The 26,512-nt window shown below is 42.3% G+C and overlaps 1 protein-coding gene across 11 annotated transcripts in view; it reads left to right on the forward strand.

Moving 5' to 3' along the window:
• The window catches only part of tenm2 (teneurin transmembrane protein 2), a 246,709-nt gene that overhangs the window by 87,035 nt on the left and 133,162 nt on the right, over positions 1-26,512 (forward strand). For 6 of the 11 annotated variants that reach the window (XM_037779451.1, XM_037779450.1, XM_037779452.1 and 3 more), the window contains exons 3-5: positions 6,118-6,162; positions 6,295-6,333; positions 7,635-7,925. In XM_037779451.1, the coding sequence (XP_037635379.1) occupies positions 6,118-6,162; positions 6,295-6,333; positions 7,635-7,925 (375 nt within the window). Of the gene's footprint in view, positions 1-6,117; positions 6,163-6,294; positions 6,334-7,634; positions 7,926-15,175; positions 15,227-26,512 lie in introns of all 11 variants that reach the window. The other 5 variants (XM_037779453.1, XM_037779454.1, XM_037779455.1 and 2 more) reach the window with 3 other exon arrangements.

A 26,512-nucleotide genomic window follows, 5' to 3' on the forward strand; every position in this document is an offset into this window, starting at 1 on the left:
CTGTGTGTTTGTGTGTGTGAGAGAGAAATAATAGTGTGTGTGATAATTACAACTGCACAACAAATCTCCATTCTCACTCTCACAGACAGCTGTGACCTTGAACCTTGACCTTTGTATAACATGTATTCAAGTCAAAGCCGAACGACTCTTTCTTGCCTCTCTGCTTCGCTGCTTCCATTAGATCCACTATGTTGGCTTATCTTTGAGGTATACGCAGTACCCCTCCGTCTGTCTGCGCTCTGTCTCCGTCTTTTTCTCTCCGTCTCTCTCTCCCCCTGCAGAAACTGTTTACCATGACCGAGGATTTCATCATTCCTCACTACCTCATCTTATGATCCCATTTTTCGTCATCGGCTCGCCTCGCTCTCTGTTTTACTCCCTATTTTTTTTCTCCCCTAGCAACTTCAGAGGAAGTACATTTCTCTCCTTTTCACACAGCGAAGCGCAGCAGCAACCTGTGCGAGCTAAACTGTGGATCGTTTTTCATTGCTTTGACACAAAATGAATTCAATGTCTTTCAAAATTCATGAATTCACGCATTTTCTCGCTCAAAACTACAGCAATTGTCTCCTGGACTATATCTGCAGCCCATTTTGCATGTGTTTACATACTCGTTTTTGTTTCTAATTTCCTTACTATCTATACAAAGAGGGGAACACTTTGGAAGAGGTGATTTACATAAGCATCGGCAGAGATAGACAAGTGTCTGATAGAGGATGAATAGTGGCCGTGAGAGTGAGAGGAGAACGTGTGTGTGTTTTTTGGGAGACAAGATGACAGAGAGGAAGACCATCTGTACTGTAGTCTCCGATGAGCTTAGAGCTTGCTATTATTCCTCTATATCTGTATTGTCAGTAGATGTCCTATACACACCGTATGTAATTGAGTTTTTGTACTCCAGCGAGATAAGATAAGGCAAAATAAGACTTTATTGATCCCCAGGGGGAAATTCACATGTAACAGCAGTACAGAGGGAAAGAGGTAAGAAAACGAATAAAGAACCATTTGAATGAAATACATAAAAACTAAACAATTAAAGTAAAGAGTTGTACAGATCAGGGTCTGAAATTAGCACCCGCCACTCGCCAAATGCGGGTAAATTGTTGGCAGTGGCAGGTGAAATCGCCAGGCCATCCGCTGATCCGAAAACGCTGGAAATGGGAATAGAGAACCGGTTCCTAGTTGTTCGATTCCTTGACATCTCATGCCTCCGTGACTATCAACTCCTCTTATTGATGCTTTCCGACAGCTACGCATGCACAATGATGTATACACACAACGTATCATGTTTCAGTTTGTTTGGGACCGGAGCCACGGAGGTGAGAAAAAAAAGCTTTTTTTCCCTGATAAAGTTACACTTTGAACAACAAATCCTTGTTGAAATCAACAGGAGGTGAGTTAGTGACGTTACTTGTTAGAAGTCGGTAGGCAGCACAGTCCTGCTTGGCTAAATAACGGAGCTACTTACGTTAACGGAGGTTATATTATGAGGCGTTCAAGCTCTGCTCAGTAAAATTGTCTATTGGGCGAAGGTAAATTACAACGTTATCATGATGTGTTCAAATGTAATCTTGTGAAATAATTTTTTTTTCGCTAGAAACTTTAATAAATACAGTTGTTTGTAGGAGATGTTTTCACAGCAATATAAAATGGATATTAGAGATGGAATTATGAGCTGTTTAACTTTTTAACACTAGCTCTAAGCAGCTTGCCAAGATATTTTTATAATCATAGCAAATATTTACATAATCAGAATCATTTGAATTGTGTTTTTATGCAAATAACCACTATAGATGACAATAGCAAAGTGCAGTACAGTACAGTGTACAGTACCGTCCCTCCCCCCGAAAAAAAGCTACGATGGAATTCAAACAATGGAATTTACCATGTATTTAATATTTTTTTATGTAAAATATATCAAACACTGAATGATCTAAAATTGTATTCCTTCATTTAGCGCATAGATTTCAAAAGTGGCAGATAAAATTTCTTGGTGGCAGACAAAAAAATACTTGCCTGCCACAGTGGCAGGCAGTGAAAAAAGTTCATTTCAGACCCTGGTACAGATTACAGTATTTTGGTAAATTTATAGCATTTTGGATATGAGATTCTGTTCCATTTTGCCAGCGTGTGAAGACAGCTGTGCAGAGAGTTTTGAAATAGTGAGGTTGACACTGAGAAATGTGCGTAATTAATTTAAAAAACTACTATTCCCCATCTTGTCTTCAGTTTTACAATCCAGCCCTCCTCTGCGCGATTATGGGAGACACAGGAGATCAACTTCAGTCGGGATTTGATCCCAGGAGAGCAGGAATATGCCACCCATGAAAGTTGGGTCCTAACTACTATATTCTCTCTACTTTGTCATTTCCATCATTTCCCTGACTCGCCTGTCTCTTTCTTTCACCTGCGTCTGTTGAAAGATTTCTTCACTTAGGGCCTCTATTATTAGGAAGGAATATATATGTATATTTTATTGCTTCATAATTCACAGGAAAGAAAACACAAAAGAGAAATTCATTTGTTCAGGGATACTAAAGTGCAGCGCAGATGAATTCTGAATTGGATGCAAATGAAAATGGAAAATATTAAAAAATGACACATTTTTGGCTGCTATTAGCCGCACATTTTAGCATGTTCTCAGCTGTGACAAAGAAAATAAGGCTTTTACTGTTATTAACAGTAATTTCAGCCATTTCGGGGGATTGCTGAGGAACCTGCCGTGCACAGTTGCATGTGCTTCCTGATTTTTATGCATCCTCCACCCAGGAGGAAATCAGTTCACTAGTTCAGCACTTCAGGGCAAATCAGAAATTGTTCGGAACTGCCGCTCGCTCAAAAGCTCAAAATGGCATGTCCAAGGGTGGCCTGCAGTGTAAACTATCGGATCTGGAAAAAGCAACGTAATTGCAGGCATTGAAGCCCACACGTCCTGCGTGTTTTATATCCTGTACAGAATTACACGGTGGGGTGAGGGAAAGGCAACCAGCATAATGCAGAGTCCTGCTGCCTATACTTTGCCTGTCAAACTGCTAACAAGCACAAATGATTTTTTAATGATAGGCCCCTCTATCCCACAAAGCTGTCTACTCACAAACACTCATACTCGTACACACACACACACACGCATTGCAGCGTTGCACACATTCGCTCCCACACACATCCATAATGAGTTTTATCAAGGGAAGTACATGTGGTTTAATGGATCACTGCAAATGCCATTCCCACTCACACGATTGTATTCGACTTCCAACAAGATGCTTCTTTTTCCCCCGTGTCACTTATTTTTCCAAGACACAACGTGCGGCGCATGAATACTCCAAATGATGATGCATCGCAGGTGCAGGAAACTAAAGTCCCTGCTGAGCTAAGAAACGAGTGGAACCGCATCTTTAACCGTGTGATGTTTCAAACAAATGATGGGTCTTTGTAAATCAGGGGCAATATGTAAGATTCAGTGTGTGGTCTGTAGTTAGTCGCGGGTAAAAAATGCTAGGGGCTGCATTGGAAGGGGCGTGTTGCTCCAATTCCCGGTGAGACTGTGAAATACGATCAATCTTGCCTTTTTTTTTGCCAGAGCCATCTGCGCCTTACCTTTCACGGCAGCTGGATTTGCGTGATGTCACAAGATCATGCAAAAATCCATCTTGTCAGACTTCAAGTAATGCGTTAGTGTCTGATCGGACCAATCAGCATATTGAACTACTGCAGCTACGGGCGTGGTCTAGGTGTGTGTGACGCAACACGGAGAGGCGACTGTTGAAAACAACAATGGCGGCTCCTAAAGAGGTTAGCGTAGATGCTGCAATAGCATCCGTTATGTCAGAACCGGAGAATATTTCTTCATTGAAAGAAGAGCAACAAACAGCACTGAAGGCTTTTCTAGGTGGACAAAATGTTTTCACTCTTCTCCCGACTGGCTTCAGTAAGGATTTGATTGACAGATGGCTCATCCAATCACCTGCAAGTCTTTTTTTGAAAGTGCCTGCCCTTTTACAAACAGTTTCCAATCAAAGCTTCTCAGATGGTTCTGTGTAACAAAGCATCTGGCGGGAACGTCAGTCGTTTCAGCAAGTTCCCCGAAACGACATACTTACGTTTAAGTGACAAAGGCCTCCAGCAGTCGCATTAAATATGATGGGAGCAAAGGAGGAAGTCGGATGAAGTTGTTATAGAGCGACAAAGTCTCCGTAGGGAGAAGGATAAGAAAAATATTGGACTTTAACACGGAAGGCCGCTTTTTGTTTCCCGTTATCTAAAGACAGTCAACATGGGTTTCTTTTAACATTGACCTGTAGTAACTTTACCGCTCAGGTAAACACTGTCAGCTCTGGCAGAACTTTCACCATTGTTTGCACTTTTAGCGCTGTTAGCACAGTTAGCTACGAGCCGTTGGCTCGCCATCGCCATTATGAGAGCCGTTAAGAGTTAATAGAAATGCTCGCAGTCCTGTATTTAGCACCTTCAACCCGAACGAAGATATTTCCCCAAATCTAACCAAATTGTTTTTATGCCTAAACCAAACCAAATCTTTTGGTTTTGTTACGGCTTTAGAAGGTACAGACAAATGTCGTCCTGCCATTAGGGGGTCAGATTAGAAAACACTTCTATGTGTCATTCTGGAGGGCACGGACTAAAGATATACAGTATGTTGTTGTTTCATTTGGAGGACTTGTGAGGTTGCTGTGTTTTTTCACGCAGGGCCAAAGTCGGTCTAAACCTGGCTTTAACAGAGGCATAACTGTTAGTTACGCTTTCTCTTGTTATTTCTATTGCACTTAGTATAGCCCTGTTTTCATTTGAATTTGATTTAACATATACTGTCCCATATTGTACATCTCATATTCTGTTTCTCTGCAGGCTGGAAAATACACTTGCATTCTGTCATGTAAACTGTGTTACTTGGCGCCTAGTACCCCCAATTCTCTCTTTCTTTTTCTCACATACTTACACACGTTTCACACCGTTTTACTGCCTTTGTTTCCCTTCCTTCTGCTTTTCCCTTCGCTCTAGTAGTGAAGAAAGCCTTCTATATCATGCCGCTTTCGCTCAGTCTAATGGAGATCTACACACACATACTTGTACATTATTAACCCACTTTTTATTGTGCAAGGTCATGTTGTGCATGTTTTTTTTTCGTGTTATTCCTATTTCAATTAATATTTTCCTTTGAAATAGATTCAGCGTATACTGAATAAGGCCTTTTCTTGTACAGCTTGTATTTTATTTTCATGCGCGCTGAAACTCCCTAACACACTATCACATGTTTCTTTTCCCATCGGTTTCGATTATCTCTCTTTCTTACACTCTGCCTTTCACTCCATTAGTGAAAAAGCATTCACACTGCGCTGCTTTCGCCCTATAGCACAGTCTCATTCAGAGATGCAACACATTCACATTGAATGCACAGATAAACAGACAGACAAACTTACATGTCAGCATGTACACAATGAACAGACACAGATGTGCGTGGCCCAAGGCAGCTGCGGCAGCCGCTCAGGCCTTGAAACACATTTAATGCGCATTATGAGCTCAAGAACGGCAGCGACGTTGCACCAAGAGGAAGGCATTGATCTGATTAGAATGCAGCACCGCATTTGCCCCCACATCTGTCATAGTATCATGTAACATGCGATTGGTTTTCTATTTGTGGAATAACTGAGATGGATTTTCGCGTCTGCTTCAACCCGTCGCACCGATCCATCTTTCTTTGAGTACATGTAGATTGCCACGGCATTGGGCTGCGTCTACCGCTGATGGTGATAAGGAGTGATTGGATTTTGCATATGTAATCACTGGTTATGGCATGTTAATTGTACAGAGTGGTGGCCTGTGGGATGTAACATTAGATATGTGTGGCGAACACACACACACACACACACACACACACACACACACACACACACACACACACGCTGACACACTGTGATGTTGTGTAACTGCTTCCATGTAGTGTTTGTTTAGACTAGAAGATGTGTTTGTGTCCCAATTGTTGCCATTGTAGTTGGATGGGGTGATTTGCATAGAGCATCATCTGAACTGTGATTGTGGAGTAGACACTTTTCTAGCAAGCAGTTCAGTTCGGGATGATTTGCTCACTGATCTCTACTCTCTCAGGCCTCCTGGAGTTCTCCCCCGTCCTCCTACGATACTTCATCTCAGGTATGGGTTCACTACTAGAGTTAGATCCTGTGCATATATACAGTAGTGCTGTAGTGTAAATTACCACCACATTGTCAAAGCCCCTAGTGTCACGTATAGTAAAGAAGGTTCCCTTTTGTCATCCTTTATAAGTGGGAGGAAAAGACAAAGAAGCAAAGAAGAAGAGGATGGGTAATACTCCCTGATGTCTTTCGTAGCTGGTCGGATGCTTGGCAAGCTGTAGCCTAGAGATGCCGAATCCACCTGTGGAGTTATTGGCTTGCCTCTGCTCGCTAGTCCAGTCCATCTGTTTGTCTGAGTAGAACTATAGAGCCTGTCGCCACTTCCCCGGGCTAAGTTTCCTCTCAGGCCCTCCCTCTCCCCATTATTTTCAGCACAACTCTCGAGTTTCGGCGAGGCTATGAAGAGGAGTCGTGAAGATCCAGCAGACGATTTTCATCTGTTTAATTCCTCTCTCTCTGTGATTGCGTCCGTACGCCTGATGAGTCACAGTTAACCCAGTCACACAGCTGTGTGATTCCCGGCGCACTGATTCATCCAGCGTGCCGCCACAATGCCATCCTCTCTTCAATCGCCTCTTCCTCCACCCCCCCTCCCTCCCAAACTGCTAATGAAGTGAATCACAACTGTTTTTCCCCCGATCCCTTTACCCCAACAGCTGATGGTGAGCGATTGCATCCACAATACTCTTTTAATTAGTATAGAGAATAAATTGGTTGAGCATGCCTTTTTCCTTAATTGCTTTTTCCTCAGCTTGGATTTAATTGGGCTGCAGCACTGTTTATTGATCTCCTTTGATGTGCTTTAATTTGGATAATTTTATATATTTATTTTGGAAGTGACGAGTCGGTTTGTCTTGAGGGCGAGAGTGTTAGTGCTGCAGCAGACTGCAGTATATTCAGCGAGCCTGGGGTCCAGAGTGTGATGGCAGCTAGGTGGGGAGATGATCAAACCCAGAAGGCAGCAAAGCAGCCCCACTACAGTCTGAGAGGCCTCAAGTGAACAGCTCTTTGATCTCACATCAACACCTCATGAATGCCAATGCATAGCAGTAAAGCGAGGGAGGCAGGCCTTCTAAAGCCAGCTTTAACAGGCCTGCAGGCCAGTACATATTCCTTCCAGCAGCTAGTTTGTAGTTTGTGCCTGATTCATGCTGTGTCATCTCTCCCCCTCCTGCCTGCCGCAACAAAGACCAATTTTCAGCCTCCGCCTCCGTAGTTTCATAATTAGTGTGCTGCTCTGCGTGTGATTGTGGGTTTGTTTGCTAGATGCGTGTGTGTGTGTGTGTGTGTGCGTGTGTGTGTGTGTGTGTGTGTGTGTGTGTGTGCGTGTGTGTGTGTGTGTGTGTGTGTGTGTGTGTGTGTGTGTTTGCTTGTGGGAACATTTGTTTGTGTGAATGTTCTCCCATTTACTGCTTTTACTTATATCACTCCCCACCCTCTACCTATGTAACCCCACTCTCTCCGTCGCAGGGGGTAACTTCACCCTGGCCGAACTGGGAGTATGCGAGCCGACCCCCCCGCCGCACCCCGCCGCCGTTCCCTACTGCCCCGACCTGGGCCTCCTCCAGAGGGGGTACTCCCTCAGCGCCGGCTCCGACGCTGACTCGGACCCTGAGGGGCCGCTGTCTCCGGAGCGAGCCATCCAGCTGTGGGCCGGACGAGGGCGGGTAAAGTCCCGCCGCAGCTCAGGGGTGTCCAGTCGCGAGAACTCCGCCCTCACCCTCACCGACTCAGAGAATGACAAGTCTGACGACGAGTCAGGTAGGACAAAGGACTCTTGGAAGTGTGGTTGAGATGTGTACATCAAAATACATTGATTTGAGAAAAAGTCAGGGAAGAGTGTGAGTAAAACTTGAGGGAGTGAGGACAAATCGGGGAGGACGAGTTGGCTTCATGAGCGAGAATGTATATCTTACACAAGTTTGTCGATACTGTTGAAATCTTTAGACCCCTTCTCAAACAGTCAGCCATTATATGAATTGTGAGCGAGTTGGATTTATTGATTGAGTCTGTTTCTGATCTGAAGAACAGTGGTTGGAACCCCCACCCCCCCACCCCTCCAGAGAGCCATCCTTATTTTCATCAATAGCACTTAGCCAAAGCCCTCTAACTCTACCCTCTTATACTGCTTATCTGCTGAGATCTCACAACTCGTCTATCAGTTCAAGTATTTTGGAAATTTTTGGAGCATTTTAACGTTTTGTGATCCAACACGAAGATGTCTTTGAATCTCCGCTCTGAGTGTGAGAGCGTGGTGTTCCCAGAGGGACTCTCTCCATCCTCTGGCAACTTTGTTTATTGCCAACTTCCCATTTCCTTGTTAATCCTGACGTCGTCGTAAAACCTGCGCAGGAGCTCCGCCGAGGTGTCGATGGAGGTTAATGAAAAGTGGAAGGAAGCAAAAGCAACAGCCTAATTAATTGAATTCTCGGCAGAAACACGTATCAGCCGTGGATCAACCTCTGTTGGACTGCGGGCCTCCCGAATCAGAAACAACTTATGTCGACTGATCAAACTACTCAACACCTATTAAACACATCAAGAAACACCTTCCCCGAGACGCGCCTCTCATCCCACCAGCCGATAATTGCTTTGTGGTTAATTACCAAGCTAATCTCGCAGCCGCAGATATCAGCCGCAGCCGCCACTCTCTCACTCTGTCTGTCTCAGGGCCAGGAGAACGCCACTGAGCGCTCTGTCGCTGGCATTTCCAGACCTTGTAAAATTAGCTTCTTAATCCTGCACTATATTGTGATAATCGTTCGCCTGCAGTATGATCTCGCTGAGTGTTGATTGTTGAGAAGATCAAAAGTTGTTTTTGTTTTTTTTCAGTTTCCAAAAAGAAACTTTATACATTGATCATTCATCGTGGATATTTTGTCTGTTCATTCATATTGATGATTATGCAGAACGTTGCTAAATCAAAGTCGATTCAGTTAAATGCAACACTTCAAAAGTTTCTATATTGAAGTGTTGAAGGGAACCACCGGCTCCCACCTTTCAGTCTCGTCTCATGGTTTCACAGACCAGAGATTTAGATCAGGCGTCTGCACTGCTGTCTCTGCCAGCATGAAGAGATCAGAGGCAGCGCGGCAGCCTGATAAAAGGACCAGGTGTGTGCGTGTGCCTGATCAAGTCTTTCGTTAGTTATTTAGTTGCTCTGAATGAGGAAATCTCACCCCCTCGCTCCTCCAAACAGAACATCTGATACTGAATGCACGTCACGCCTCAAAGCACCCGGAGGAAAGATTTCACTCCCACCAGACCCAACCAGCGTGTGTGTGCCCCGAGCGGTGCGGCTGCCGAATTTGCAAGCGCGTGTGTACGTTACCGTCATTGTCTTTCTATATGCTACTTTGTCTGTCTACGGGTGCGAGAGTGTGTATGAGGCCTGTATGTGTGTGAGGAAGTGTGAAACAGGAGCAACGGGAGTGTCAAAACAGCAGGAAGAGGATCTGAGGATCTAATAATAGAGATTGACAGAGGCAGACAGAGAAACAACATCATAAACACATGCTAACAAATCAAAAAGACGGTGACGTGCTAAAACACCAAACAGCACGCCGCGCCACTCTCATCTCGCCGCGTCTCTAACAAGCTTCTGAAGTCTCACCTCCACTTGCTTCTCCTCCTCCTCCTCCTCTTCATCTCCCCTCCTCTCCCGCCTTTCGTCTTCATCTCTCAAGCTTCGTCTTCTGTCTTCTCTCCGCTCGCGCTACGCCTCTCACCGTCTCTCGTTATGCTCCCGTCAGTACAGCTTGCCAGCGTGACTGACAGGTGTCAGTTTAAGGGTCTAGGGTTCCCCTTCAGGGCAGGAGCGCACATGTGGATGGATGTGCACGTGTGCCCTATTGCAGATTTCACTACCAAAATAGAAAGCCCAGAGAAATGGTGACAGATAGCACAAACCTCAGGGAAAGTGCTGTTTGTGTGTTTGTGTGTGTGTGCTAGTTTTCGTGTCAGAAGGGCAACTGGCTGCAGATTAATTGCCGGGTAAATTCGCAGCTTTGTTTTGCCTCATTTCTTTTAACTTCATTACTAAATTTTTTGTACAATAATTAATGGACTTCAAATTAACTCCAAAATAATTTAAAAATTAGGGAGACTTTCTTACCATATTTCAGGTTGCCTAACTACATGTACTATTTTTAAATGTTTGATTCTGGAGGAGTTGAACAGTCTGAAAAAAACAAACCTGAGTCGATAACAAATTAAAGAGTGTGATCCTTTGGATAGATAGTCGTCAGTCCCGGTTCCCGGTGCCTTTGCTAGTCTCGACACAATTAGCACCACATATACACCTATTGTAAACACGTAGAACTCACAGAACTGGTATAGAGAACTTTGAATGCTGCTGTATGTTTGTGTAAGTAGAACTTCTGCATAGATATATACTGTATGGGACCATGCTATTGTATGCGTATGTAAGTGCGTGTGCATGCATTGGACACAGAGAGAGAGAATTATAGAATACAGCTAAATATTTAAATATTTGGCTCAATTCTAAATATTGAAGTACATTGAAATATTGACTGGCATTAGAAACAAACATAGTGCCCACACATAGTGGTAAACATGTCTGCTGGATTCTGTTTTTTTATGCGGAGGCATTATGTTTTCGGGTTATTCGACCCATTCTCGTGAACGTGATATCTCAGGAATGCCTGGAGAGAAATTTTTCAAATTTGACACAAATGCCACTCGGACTCAAGGATGAACTGATTAGAATTTGGTGGTCAGAGGTAAGGCTGTCCTGAAAACCATTTTTTGAACTTCGAAGCTTCGGTGAGTAATATTCAAAGGTATTCAAAGCTTCGCGGCATGGCGCAGCGCAGCAGGCTGACATGTTTCTCTGTCTGTTGCCAGACTACACAAACAGTGATATTCATCTAAGAATAACTAATAATAGCTAATGTTGAATATGAATAATGTTGTGGGATTATTCCTTATTTCAATGGCTATTTTGGGATTTATATTTTATTATTACATACTTATAATTTTATTAAACAAAAAACAAAGCATTCGAATAATGATTTGGAGGTCGATGACAATGGCAACAATTGAAGCTTAGAAATATTCGGGTCAGCCCTAAGGTCAAGGTCACTGTGACCTCACAAAACACGATTTTGGCCATAACTCTAGAGTTAATATGCTAATTATGACAATTTTCACACAAATGTCTAATAGGATGAGATGATGAAGTGATGACATTTTGGACAGACATGGATGTAAACTGCAAATTGACTGATTGGTTGGCGGAGGTGTACAACCACGAGGCGCTAATTATAGTTTTTCTGTCATACACGTACACACATAGAGTTTTAATATTTAAAGACAAGCTCTTCCAAACACATATGCACTGGGGCTAAAATCAATGTTATGATGTCAATATGAATATTATTTTCCAATATCAGTTTTGATGCATATCAGAATTAGGCAAATGTATGCAAGACTACATGAACAGTCAAATAATTAAATTGACCACTTTTTTCCTCTGTCGATTTTTTGAATTAGAATATATTGATATTTTGATATCTCACCATCTCTATCAGTGGATGAAGTTGTCATCACATGACACAATATTTGAACATCGGTCACGTTATTTATTTGATGGTTTCAATAACAAGCTGCTTTAATTCATTCATTTGTGATGTAAATGAATTACAATACAATATGATAATATAATCACAGTATGATTCCAATTAAAGTTGATAATTATATGCTCACACATGCATGCAAACACACAGATTGACTTTCAAAGACTGTAAAGACTTTAAACAAAGCACCCAGAGAGCAGCAGGTATACAGTGGCACCTGACTACAGTGTGCAGGTGTACAGGCTACTCATCCAGAAATGGGCTTCACCTGTTTCCTCTGCAGACCTCTGGCACCTGCTAAATCAGTTTCTAAACTAAAAACACGGTGATTATTTTTTCATTTGCTTTTTTCATTTACTGCCAAATTCCAATTACCGACAAGTATGTAAAGCCTGTTAAATTAGTTTCCTAAATGCAACTCAGGGATTTCAAAGTTTCCCTACATCCAGCTTTATTGTCAAGTATTGAATAAAGACACTTCGCTTTTATTGCCCCTTCCAGACACTATTAAAATAAAGAGACTAGAACGTTGACTTGGCAGGGCCAATACAAGTTTCGTTTGCACAAGCAACACAGGGAGACAAACAAATATGGGCATAGAGCGCGGCATTGTGGAGATTTCATTTTGGCGAAGTGGGAGGAAGAGATTTACTGTCACGCTGCGCACCGCCTCGTAAAACGTCCGTCTGGAAACACAGGCAGGAGAATAGGAGCGCTTGTAAATTCCCACAGCGGTGCCTGATGACTGCATCCAAACTGCATTGATCAGGAGGGGAGAATGATTAAAACATGCATTAGATGAAATAAGATCAGGCTTTGACATTGATTTAAACCTGAAGCCCAGGGCAGACTTTATGGCCACAATCCATAGTCCGATGCTTTACACATGCTTGTGTGTGTGTGTGTGTGTGTGGGGGTCCATATGCCTCTGTGTTTCCCTCTCGTTAAAGAGCAGCCTGTTAAGGAAACAGGCAGGAATCTAATTCAACTTCAACATTGTTTTCCGTCAATAAATCTTCACTTTACTCATATAGCCGACTTTATGAACAGAGACACGGGCTGGCCGCTCACAATCGAGGCCCCGCCCAATCACACATGCATGCTGATTAGCTGCTTCCAGGCGATATCCCTCTCCTCCATCCTCCTCTGGCTCAATCTCTCCATCTCGCCGACTGGATAATAAATCATACGGTAGTATTGTGACGTATGTGACAGGATGTATTAATCTCGTAATTAGGGAATGAAAAGGTGGCGCTAAATTTAGTCTGGCCTTTCTGCCTAACCCTGCCCCCCCCTGTCTGGGCATGCTCAATTGCCTGGCTTCCCTCACTGGCTCCTTCATTATTGGAAGTTTTTTTTTTTTTTACTCTTAGAAGCTGGTTTGTGTTGCTTAAACTTTATGTTAATTCTCTTTTTTGACAAAGCAGAAAAACTTTTCAAAATGTCCCTTAAAACATCTGCAGTCAAAAGTTTTTTTTTTTGGTAGCTGTTGCTGTAATTATGCTTTATAAAATCTGCGTTTGGCAAAGTGATTCCTGATTAACTAATCAAATCTGCTAGCACAGGTGGCAGAGTGCCTGCACCCGCCCTGTCCTCTTTATTCTGTTTTTTATGCACCGCAAACACGAATCCCACCATAAATCAAACCGCGTTCACGTCCGCTGATGTGTTGTCACTTATTTCCAAGTGGAGCGCTCAAAGGATTGTCTTGCAATCAAGGTAAATTAAGATAATGTTTAATCATGATCCTTTTGAATCTTGAATAGAAAGTGCTCTATACTTTGGAATACATATTATAATTATATGTCACACAGTGATTGTAAGAGCCTTTTCCTTTCCACCGCAGCCACTCTCAGCAACGGTAACTCGGTCCATGCAGCTCCTGTCTATCAAATTCAAGCAACACTTACAGAGTTGGGCTGGTGGGGTCCCCCAAGACCTCTGCTGTCCCCTCAGGGTCTCTGTGAGTGTGTGTGTGTGTGTGAGTGTGTGTGTTAGTAAGAAACTGAAAGTGAAAGCTTGTGTGTGCGTGTGCGTTAGGAGGGTTGGGGGCATTAGCCTCTGATTGAGTTTTCAGAGAGCAACGTGGGGTGCGAAAGGCTCGACAATGGTCTAACAGAATTAGTAGCTTGTGATGAATGGTGTGTGAGAGCAGCACTGACAGCTCGCTTTCACAAACACACGCCACTGTGAGTGCTGGTGTGTGTGTGTGCGTGCATGTACGCCTCCATACTTCACCCACTGGTTCAAGGACTTTTTGTCCATGCAGCGAGAGCTACGCATGCTGGAATGAGCAAAGTAGCGGTGGACACACACACACACACACACACACACACACACAGGCGTGTGGTGTGTATTTCTAAGTGTCCGTCTTTGGGTTTGAAAAATGCCCCGCAGTCAGGATCAATAAAGATTGGTCTATTCAACATACTGATCAAAGCGCTCATACATGTTCACACACACACACGGCGATGAATAAAAACATTCACTACCCGCATTGACATTGTTGGACCAGATATTGGACAAGAAGTGAAGACGCAGACAAAGACAGGCACACAGAAGAAAGCAGGTGCATTCACACACACACACACACACAGATGCATAAGAGCAGTGTTTAATAAAAGCCTTGGGATATTGATCACAGTAGATGGATGCTAACTCACATTAAAGGGAGGGAGCCTGGAGTGATAGAGAGAAGAGAAGAAGAAGAGGGAAACATAAACGATGAATAAATGGAAAGGGAGAGATGATGAAGGAGGGGATTTTCACATAAAGCTGAACATGACGGCATTGAAAATGATTGTGTTCTTGGCGTGCAGCAGTTGCAGCAATGGCCCACCCATACTAACCATATTATTATCAGGTGAAAGAGAGTCACAGGAGCGCTGGATGGAATATCATTGGCGTCGGATTTGTAACTTGCTGACGACAATGCTGCCGCCCTAATAGGGAATTTAGTTAGCCGTAATGGCCTCTCATGCCATCTTTGGACCTGCCAGAAAAAGAGAGGGGAAAGTGAGAGAGAGAGGGAGGGAAGGAGCACTGAGAGCAAATTGAGAATTCTGCAGCCCATTATGAGTGGTCATATTTTCCTCTGCATGCTGCTGAAACTACTTTTGTAGTTTAATGGTCAGCGCTTTGCTTCCTAATGAAGGCTGGAGGTATCAGATTGAGAGGGAGAATGAGGGAAAAAGGTGGATGATGGGAGGGCGGGAGGCCGCATTCACTTTATTATTATTTTTTTTACCATATTTTGTATCTACTTTGTGTTAGTTTTACTTTTGTTTGAGCTTTTCTTGTCCAGTTTTGTTTTTTACTCTCCAACTCATGCTTTCTTCCTTGATTTGTCATAACCCTTTATTTTGTTTCTTTTCTCCTGCTTTTTCTTTCTTTCCTCAATTCCCTCTCCTCCAGCTTACCTAGATGATGAGGAGGATGAGGATCCGTTTGGGGACTATGTAATCAGTAAGTCACGTCTGACTGTGGCCTCTCTTAGCTCACTTAGCCCCATGTGCTTGTGTGTGATTGTGTTTGATGTGCTTTTGTGCCCTTTGCCGCATTCGTCCGTGCGTGATTTACTGTTTTGTCTATAAGTTGATGTTTTTTTTATGAAAGAGGCCGTTGCACAAAGCGTAATAGCTTCTAACTGGGCTCCAGCTGAGAGTACAACATTATCCCGGAGTCGGTTCAAAGGCCTGCTCGTTTTGAGAGTATGATTGCACGTATTAGTGTAATTGTTGTAATGAAACATTACATTTTCTTCAGTCCATTGTGAAAAGTTGCCAGGATGTTGGCGTTCCTGTAGGTGGGAAAGAAAGGACAGTAAAGTAATTGGATTCTGTACATTACTCTTGTTTCATCTGATACAAGCAAAGCCATTGTTCCTTTTCACATGCCTCATCTACATTTACGAGCTCCTTTCATTATGATCTCCTGTTCATTAGCACACGTCCAACTGGTTAATCTCTTTGCACTTGATCAAAGAAAATTTCCCAGAGGGTGCGTTTTTTTTCCACTCCTCCACTCCCGGAAACTCAGCCGTATTTACTCGTGTCTCGGAGATTGTTTGTCTCTATGAGCGCGAATTAGTGTTAATGTTTGTGTTATTGGGCTGTGGAGTTTTCATCTGTTTTCATTAGTAGAATGAGAGTGGTAGGAGTGAGAGTGTGTAGTAGAGAAGAACGACAATGTGTGTTAGGGGGTGAAGGTTATTTTTTTTAATGCCATATGGTTTGCGTAATAGGATTTGTTGTACACATTATGAACATGTTAGACGTAATACTTTAGGTCACAACCTTGAAGCGAATAGAATAGAAGTAAGACATTCACGAGCATGGCGGCAAAGGGCTGAGGAGATAATGGAGCACAGGTCCTCTGCTTGGTATCATGTAAAGGTTAATCTTCCTGAAGCGTTTTTGAATAAGTAGAAAGAGGTGAATTCAGGTTTTTAGAGCGCACAGTCGCAGGGACACACATTTAGAGAAGGTGGACTCAATATATAATATCAATATATATTTATATACGGATAAATATGCAGCTTAACTGTCCAAATTTGTTCTGACCTTCACATGAACAGTATATGAATAATGGAACTTAATGACACTGACACTTTTGAGTGAAATAGCTGTTAATATAAATTCAGACTGCGCTCTCCTGGTTAAATTAGAATACTTGTATGAGGCAGAGTTATCACAGCTGATATTTATCCATCCATCCATCTGCAACCGCTTATCCCGTTAGGGGTCGCGGGGGGGCTGGAGCCGATCCCAGCCGACATTGGGCGGAGGCAGGGTACACCCTGGACAGGTCGCCAGTCCATCGCAGGGCTGACACATATAGACAGACAACCATTCACGCTCACATTCACACCTACGGGCAATTTAGAGTCCACAATTAACCTAACCTGCATGTCTTTGGACTGTGGGAGGAAACCGGAGTACCCGGAGAAAACCCACGCTAACACGGGGAGAACATGCAAACTCCACACAGAAGGGTCCCAAGCCGGATTCGAACCTGTAACCCTCTAGCTGTGAGGCGCCAGTGCTAACCACTGCACCACCGTGCAGCCCAGCTGATATTTACTGATGTTAATTTCCCTCTATGCCTTATTTTATTACTTTCTGTCTGTGGAAACGCGTCAGAAATGCACTATTTGCTGTTCACAGTCTCCTTGGTTTCTGGTGAGTAAATATTCGCGACTTCCTTGGAAATGAAAGTCTTGAAATATATTTGATTTGCCATACAGCGCATATACAATATACAATAACTGGGAAGGATAACATCTTAACACTTACTGTATTCTGATGCATTTCCTTCAATATAAAGTCATTTTAGAGAAAGCTTTTAGATAAAAGGCGTACACTGGATCCAGAAAAAAATGATTTTACTTAAGATGTGTCACGGACAACGAAGACGGTTCATCACTGATATAGTATATACAGTACTATCAATACCCAAAGCTTGACAACTGTACTAATCAAAAAACCCTCATTCTCCTACCACCACTTCTGCAATTATTAAAGCAGTATTTCATTTTTGGAACATTTGAACTTTTTAGCTCTTCGGCAGCATTCAATTTCCAACAAGAGCTACCCTGGCTGACACCACAGGCTTTCTGAATTTATTTCTACATTTTATTCCAAAAATGGAAATAAGGAATAATAAGTTATCGCAAGAAGTAAGGTCCCGCATACACAATGAAATATTATCACCATGCATTTTTCTTCTTTAAATGAGTTCAAAATTACAGACAAATGCACCTTTCAATCTAAAGTAACCTGCTAACCTTAATCATATTTCTCAAAATGACAGCATTTACCAAAGCGCAGCATATGATGCAACAATTACTGAGCCATCAACCAGGTCAGACATTCAAACAGAAGTCACATGTCACCTGTCCAAAGGATGATTTACAACCCACCAGTGACTGTAGGGGACATCAGGCTACACCGTCATCAATCTTCTGGCCTGGCAGATAGGCAATAGTGTTGGTGCTTGGTATACATAGGTGCAAAGAACAGCCATTACTGGTACATCAACTGACCATTACTCATATACCAGTTATGCAGCCTATCTCACTATGCCTTTACTTAATGCTTGCTTCAGGTTTACCTGTGCAGGTCTTTTGTTTGTTAGACTCATAAGGGGTTTACATCTGGTTGTGAAATGGCTTTTTTTCATTGTGTTTGAAACTTAGAGTTTGTTGTTAAAGTGATGGTAACCTTGGTTTAGCCACACTAGTGGCATGGCTCTAATGATGGCAGTGTTGGTCTGTTGGTCGACTTTGTTCCAGACTGAAATATCTCAACTATTGGATGATTTGCCATAAATTTTGGTCCAGAGATCCATGGCCCAGACAGTTAATCCCAAGGACTTTGGTGATCTCCTTACTTTGCCTTTAGTGGTACCATAAAGTTGACATTTTATAGTTCCACGGAAAACGTCTCAACAATGGATTGCCATTGCTACAGACATTCATGTTTTTTTGACTTGATGACTTGTATGACTTTATGATCCCCTTACTTTTCCTTCCAATCAGCATCAACTGTGTTTTGTGCTAATTAGCAAATGTAAGCATGCTAACACGCTAAACTAAGATGGTGGCCATGAAATCAGTTACCTGCTAAGCATCTCAATTATCATTGTGAGCATTGTAGCATGCTGCAGCCCTGTCTCCCAAAAATGACATTCCCATACAACTAGACTGCATTCTCAATTAGGTTTGGAAGGAAACGTATTTTGTCGGGGATTATGTTTGTCTCTGACATATCACAAATATGTTTGTATGTCCGCGGACGGCCGCAGCAGGTGACATAGTACAACGAGGGACGCGCAGGGCAGATAACGAGTATATCGAGCGATCGTTAATGAAAGTTGCGTGGAATCATAACGTTATTGAAAATTACGTGGTATGACAACGAGTATAACAAGTGAGAAAGTCTGTTACGGGTGGGGGCGGGGGGGCGGTGTATGGTTCAAACAAACACCAGACCTTTTCCCAAGAGACAGCAGTCCTGTGTGAAACGTAGTCTTTTTAAAGCCAAACCATGTTGTTTTAATAGTACAGATAAGCCAGTAGTTTTGTTGCCTAAACCTAGTAGTGTTGGTGCGTTTTTTTTGTTTTGTTTCAATTGAGAACATTAACTACGTGTTTAAAACTGCGACCGTAATCTGGGAGAAAATACGTTTCCCTTGAAACGTGATTGAGAATGCAGTGTAGTTGTATGGGAACGTAATTTTGTGGGAGAGAGGGTTGCATGCTGATTTATGCATTTCGTCCAAAGCACCACAGAGTGGTCATGTACACTCGTAGTCTTTTTTAAACACAAGGTGGTACCAGTTACCTACTGATACAAAATAGATGCACAAAAATGTTCTCAGTCTTCAGATCCTTTGGTTGTAAATATACCACAAAGACGGCAGCTTGTCAGACATGAAGTGAAGAGCAACATCTTAAACCACAACATAGCATTCATTAAAGCTTTATAGTGTATTTCTGATGGGTTACATCACTGTATCATTTTGTTTGTTGATTAGTTTCATAATACATAGAGAAAGCTCTGAGAGGAGAAAAAAGCACCAACAATACAGAGTAAATGTTATAGAACTGATGAATACTATACCACCACAATACAATAAATATCATTTCCACAGATATTATATATATACAATATAGGGCACCTTGAGCTGTAATGGATATTGAACTGAAGAAATATTGTCTGGAGAGGAGGGTCTGAGTTTTATATGGTCGTTTGGTTTCCGTTTACAATTCTTTCGTTTATAGTATCAAGCTTATATCAAGTGTTTAATATTGTGTAAAAGCCAGTAAGGGAGTTGAGAATTTTACTCTAAGTGTGAGTCGATTTAATATATTCATATTAATTAATCAGTGAGTGTTAACTTCTTCACCCCTTCAGATTCTCTGGCATGTCCATCATTACTAACTCAAACTGTCCAGACCAAAATGTTTCCAATTGATGCCATGAAGCAGCCAGAAATAGTAGCATTTTGGATTTCACTGAGTTTCTGTGTGATGCAGCCAGAATGAACTGCTGGGACAAGTAGATACCAATTATAAGTGTGATGGCGTCACACAGTGCGGAAAAAAAGTGATTTATCTAACTTCGAAGCCATTTAAGGGTAAATTTGAGGGAAACGTACAGTTTAAGTGGCTAATGTAAGGTCTAAATGCATCACAGCAAACATTTCAGCTGGAGATTTATTGGATCTGCCAGATCGCCCGTGGCGGAAAGATGCTGAGGTGTGTGAAGACATAAAGTTTGCAATCCATGTTTTGCATGACAACAAAGCGCAGTACGACAGGGCTAACAGTCTGGAGACTGCTGACAGATCACAAACTGAATTTATTGTTTGGAAGTTAGCAGCCGCACTGTCCCGAAGAAAAATCCTGCGGGACGAGTAGTAAAAAAAAAAGTAGGTGCGGTAGAGGGCAATTTTTATGAGAGCAAATCAGAGTGAATAGCGGAGGGAAGCTGTGGGAGACCAGATATCATTCAGAGGTTGTTTTGTGTAATTTTTAGAAGGAACGGTTCCAGCAGCTGTCACTTTATTGTTCCAGCATACAAATAAAAAAAGAAATGAGAATCAGTATCATCATTAACAGAATGGAATCAACACTGTAGTTAATAAACCTTCATGGTTCCTTTTTTCACGTATTTTAAAAATAGAACCCATCCAGCACATGTTCATCCAAAAAATAAAAAACTCAGCTACCCTTTGCTGCCCTGTTAGCTTTTCCACTGTCTCTACATCAACATGCGGCAGCTGTGCTTGGCGTTCGGCGCTTCCTCCTCCAGCAGAGTGATTATGACAGGCTGATTGGTGTTTTGTTTTCTTGGGGATGAGAAGATCAATGCGGGGCTGATAGCGAGGGCTGGGCCGGGAGCGAAGAGGAAAGGATAAGAGGGAATGGGGATGAGGCTCTGTCGCTTTCGAGTAGGAAACCGGGGATCAAGAGGTTTTAGGGGAAGAGAGGATGGGGTTAAAAGCAGATGATAGAAAGAGGATGGAGCCGGGAATTTGGAGGGAGATTTTAGCGGATTGCAGGAGAGGATGGAGAGTGACGGATAAAGAAAGAGGGGAGCTAAGGAGGAGGAGCGATTGAGAGGAAGATCCAGATTTAACAGTACAGTAGAAGAGATGGCTGAGGATTAACATTCTGTGACTGTCTGCGAGCACTGGGATAATCTGCAGTGTCCTGCAGAGCGCGGTGGGGAGCCCACCACTGCCATGGGGGTTGAGGCCTACCGCCAGGCCTCTCGCTGTACACTGTATGAGTGTGTGCTCATATGCGACTCTCAGTTTAGGTGTGGCAGGTGGAATGAGGTGCTGATTCCAGCCCCCCCACCACGCAGCGCTGTAAACAGCTTGATGGATACGCCCCACGGGTGGCAAGAGACGGGCGTGGCACAGGCGTTTTTCTTCAGTGTCACGGTGGCCCTTAGTCCGGAAGCTAGTTTATCTCTCACTTTTCACTTTTTCCTCTATGATTTAAAAGGGGAAAAATCTGCAATAGAGCATAATAAGTGCACACATTTCCCTTCCCCACGCAGCGAGGAGGAGTCAGTGGCTCCGTACAGAGCTTTAATCCATATTGATTTGTGCTTCATGCTGTCTCATCGAATGGAGCGCAGCACCGCGGGGCACCGCACAGCATGGCGAGGCGAGGCGAGGCATGGCGTGGCATTACCTTGCAAGTCTCTGCTGGCCGGTGTTTGTTTATGTGTGAAAACAGAAAGAAGGAGAGATGGAGTACCTGATTCATGGATACAGTTTAATATCAAAGTACACCATTTTTACTAAGAGCCAGGTGTATAGAAGCACATGTAGCACACACGCACTCACCTATAAAATGTCATTGTTAGGTTGTGATTAAAGGGGTACTCCTGCTATTAATGCCACATCCACTCTTAAAGTAGCAGGCTCTCACTTCCTCTCTTGAGCCTGAAGCTTGGGTTAAGCATTAAGTAGCTAATGTATGTAATTAGCTCTGATTGGACAGCTATTTTCTCCCTTTAACACTCACATGGAGCACAACAAAGTAGTCATTCTTAAGCAATGTGTTACCACACATTGTTTTTCCCCTCCAAGTTCCAATAGCTTGTTAGAATTAGATCATATTGAATCAGGAAGCTGTTAACTGCGACGATCGGCTTTTCACAAATTTAGTTTGAGGTGCTTATACAAAGTGGAGTGTTGGAGAAGGAAAACACCTGTACTTCCATTTTCTGAAGAAATCAAAACAAGTGTGATTGGTTGTCGCTCCTGTATGTCTTATACAGTTGTTTAAAGTGTATACGACAAAAGTTTGATTTAAACTGAAAATCTGTTCTGGTAAATAGAAGCTGAAATGAATTTCTTTCTTAGCTATTGTTTTGAAATGATCTCTTTGGGAAATAAAGTAGATACCCTTTTGACTTAATACAAGACATGTATGGTAGCGTGAAATATGTGGAGTGAAAACCGAGTTTGAATGTCTAGCCTATGTATTTTATTAAATATAATTGCCTCAACTGGACATTTGCATAAAGTTGAAAGTTGGGGACTTGCAAGAGACAAATTAAAAGAAGAATGTTAAAATATCTGGAATTTTACTCCCCAGAAGGTCAAGCTTTAAAAACTCTGTATCCTTCACTTCCTTTTATGCAATTGAGTAGCATCTTTCATTAGACCCTCCCTACCTGGTATACCGTATGTCCATTTCTTTCAAACTCCATGCCCCCAGTACATAATAATACAGACTATATATATTTTTTTTAAAAGTATAGTGTCTTAGCCCAAGTCAGGACATTATCAGGGCTATTTACTCAGACTTTAGAGATCTCTTTCAAGAGCCACAGAAACCATTATACAACTGTTCTTCTTTAAAGTGCTAGATATGGGATTTGGTGGATTTCTGTTGTCTCTCAACGGTTCTCAACACGGAGATGGCGAGCCGGTGGCTCGCAGCTAACGGTGCTAAAAGCGGCAACAGTGCAAACAAGACAGAGTTAAGTGTTAACCTGTAGAGCAGCGGCTGTGAGCGAGCCAGTGGGGCATGCTCACATGCACTAACATGCACTAAAAGCGTGTGCGGCCGACCCGGATGTGTCAACAAGGCAAGGAGAAGCTCGAATAACGACACACAAAGAGGGAGAGTGACTTCATTCTCTGCTCAGGTAGACATTACTCCTCTATATCTTTACATAGCAAATACTTGTTTACATCTATATTAATTCTCTGCATATCGAATTTAGCACCGTTAATTGGTCTTAATATGTAAAACTGGTGGAGGTTGCCTTTATTTTGTATCTCAGTGGAAGAAAGAAACCGTAATAACTACATGTAATTTCTCCATTTTTAATTTTCCCACCAGCATTGATGTATCAAACCTCCTAGCTTGTCATTGTCTGGTGTTAACAGCTTGTATGATGTAGACCGCCTCATGTTATGTATTTATTACATTGCAGCGCGTTCATGAAGCTAACCCCTTTGTTCAGTCACTGAATAGATACCAAGTGAAGACACACAGACCCTGATTAAAACCACACTGTTCAGCAGAAAGAAAGCGGCAGCACGGTTGTCAATATTTCTGTTAAAACCGTTTCTTCTCCACTCAATACTTGCTTTAATAGGTTGGCTTTGTTTTGCGAGGAGTCAAATGGGAGGAAAGAGAATAGATGAATAAATCTATATTAGAGTCTCTAACCTCTGATTGTGCAAGTCCTCTTGTTTTGCCACTTAATACTCGGCGTTGGCTAATCATCAGACAAGTATCTGCCTTTATCTTCCATCTCCATAACCGAGCGTGGAGACAGCCTGGCATCTCAGCTGGTCCCAAATCTCCCTTTCTGAACCCCTTCCATGGCTAAGCCAAGTATCAGTTGTACAGGCAGTGGAGCTCAAGCCCAGGAAATGGAGGAATACAACTTTTTGGATCTCTATCAGCTGTTTGGTTTTGCCATTTTTCTACTATCTTGACATTGCAAATAGGCACATGAGAAGTGTTTTAGTCTCTCTTTACTACTCTCTCTCTCTCGCCACGTTGTCGCACTGAAAGCTTAGTCCACTTTATGCAATAGTGTACCTTTTCCACCAGTTACAATCAATAGTACAGCCCGGTCACCTTTATACATAATCAATGGGTCAGCCTAGACCACCACGGCCTCTGTTCCCAGTGGCCCCTTTGCAAAGTCATAACTATCTATTTTAGGGCAGACGGCGGTAAGTCACTGTAATCAATAACAATGCATACAGAACACAAGTCCCAAGTTGATTCCTGAGATCAGTTGCAGGGCCAATCAAGGCTGTTTTAATAGATTGGTATGAAGTGAAGACAAATTGGTGGCAATCTCTTTTCAGGCCACAAGGCAAAAATGCTCCATTACTGGAACATTCTAACCCATGCCTTTGTGTACAGAATTGCAAGTGTGTGAACTATGTAATGACACAATCACATAAATAGCAACCAGCTTCTAATAAAAGTCACCCAAGGACAACCAGAGCTGTTTTGGAATAAAAACAAAAGTGACTTTCTATATATTTCAGCAACATTTTGTAGGAAGAACACAAACACTATTGGTTGATTACTCATGCTGGGGATAAATAGAGGCTGCACAAATCCTGTTCAATCCTTCCTGCCACAACACTGACACCTCTATTCAGAGATTTTATATATAAAACTTGTTAATGTAGACCTTTTCATTGCCACTCTGTTGCTAGGGTAACAGCTTTGGTCCAACTTTACTTCCCGTCAGCTACTGCATTAATAAATATTGCAACAGGAAATACAAAGGGGCATTCATAATGTTTATGTGGTCAACTTCGAAAAGGTCTATACAGAATGATAGGCCAGGTTTAGGCTAAGACTATGCAGTTGTATTAGGTAGAAAATACCTGAAAGAAACTTCTTAATCTTAATTTCCTTAAAGGTGCTCTATACGATATACAGAGCATTAATATAGCAGCAAACAACTATTTACTATGTACTACTACTTACTAAAGAAATTAATAATTTGACACAAAAATGGTCCTCCAGAGTCCGACATCTGAACTGCATCCATAGCAACCGTCTATTATACATAGCAGCAATATGCTATAAAGAAATAACAGACTGTAGAAGGCCATAATTGACCAATCAGAATCAAGTATTCAACAAAACCATGTAATAATTATCTTTAAATGTTACTATATCCAATCCAACAAATTAATACATACACCCACATAAGCTGGACATTGAACATATCAGTGTAATCACACCGGTCAGTTTTGATGATATTGACACTTTGAGTCTTTCTGCCACAGTCATCAAGTAGCTTTTCACTGCACACCTCAGCAATGGACTACATCAGAACCATCCACCCAGATCAATATTAGTATGCTCCAGTCACCTCTGGGGATAATGAATGCAACCCAGACCTCTGAACATTATTAAAAATGAATTGACCAATCGCAAATCGGTAGACTGCTATTGGCTCTCTGTTTTTCTATCCAAACACAGAGGAGACATGACATTGCTAAGTATAACACTGATGATAAAAAGCACTTGGAAATTTGCAACAAGCAGCACAGTTAAATTCTCACAACATGTCGTTATCTATTCAGCGTAATCCAATTTTCAGTCTCAAGTCCATTCCCATCTTGTCACAAGTCTACATGTTGATTTTACTTACTTTTGATTCTCTTTCTTCTTCCATCTCTCAAGCCTTTCGTGGGTGAAGAGTATTTTGAATTTCCCCATCAATGTAGCCGACCTGAGGTGCTCAGATCTCTCCAGTAGCAGCACTTATTTGTCTGCTGCCACAGGACATTTCCAGCGCCTGGCTACTGTTTGATTTTTAACCATATTCTATTCAGTTTTTTCCTCCAAAATAACTCCCTTCCCCTTGGTCTTCAACTATTCATTCTCACAGTGTGTGTGTGTGTGTGTGTGTGTGTGTGTGTTTGCGTGTGTTCTTGAGGAGGCAGAAAAGCTATATCTGGCCCTATCAGAGTGAAAATGTCAAGAAGCCTGCAAAAGAAAGATCTTTGCTCTGTAGATTCACCTGATCTTTCAGCCTTTTGCTCTGCCAATATCTCAGTATGGCTTTTTTTTGTGCGCGCACATGCTAGCACCTCAATCGCTGTTTTTTGTTTCTGTTTGTTCGTGCTTAAGTCTGCGTAGGCATGCATGTCTGCGAGTTTGAGTCAAAGACAAGTGTTTGACTTTTTGAACAGATTTCAATTCTGCCTTTCTTCTCCATTCTCTCTTTCATTGCTTTTGTTCCCCCGTCTTTTAGTTCTTCACACATCTGCTGGATCTTTTCAGTTTTTTCCAGCTAACTAAAATTCATCATGAAAGCATCCCATGGCCTTCTGAGGCCAAATATAGAAAGTGGCGTCTCTTTTTTTTTTCAGTTCATTTTCTCTTTTCTGTTTTTAAAAAAAGATATATTCTGTGCTTATTTATTTGGACAAAGTTTCAGTCATAGATTAAAACAGGAGTAGCGTGTCTGTAACATCAGCCATGCTAGAACAGGTTTTGGAGGAGTATTCTGGCACACACAGTGTTGCACACTACCTACACATGCACACACACACACACACAGACACAGAAATGTTCTCGTACATGCACACAGAACCACACACACATCAGTTAACAATTAGCCACAAGTGTGCTTGACTCTCGATGTTAAGGGCCCATCCAAAGATTGGTGGTGTGGGATGAGAGGTATGAAAAGTGAGAGATTGCGCACCCTTTCCAATACGCCTACA

This window comes from Sebastes umbrosus, chromosome 9, assembly GCF_015220745.1.
Source record: "Sebastes umbrosus isolate fSebUmb1 chromosome 9, fSebUmb1.pri, whole genome shotgun sequence".
NCBI lineage: Eukaryota > Metazoa > Chordata > Actinopteri > Perciformes > Sebastidae > Sebastes > Sebastes umbrosus.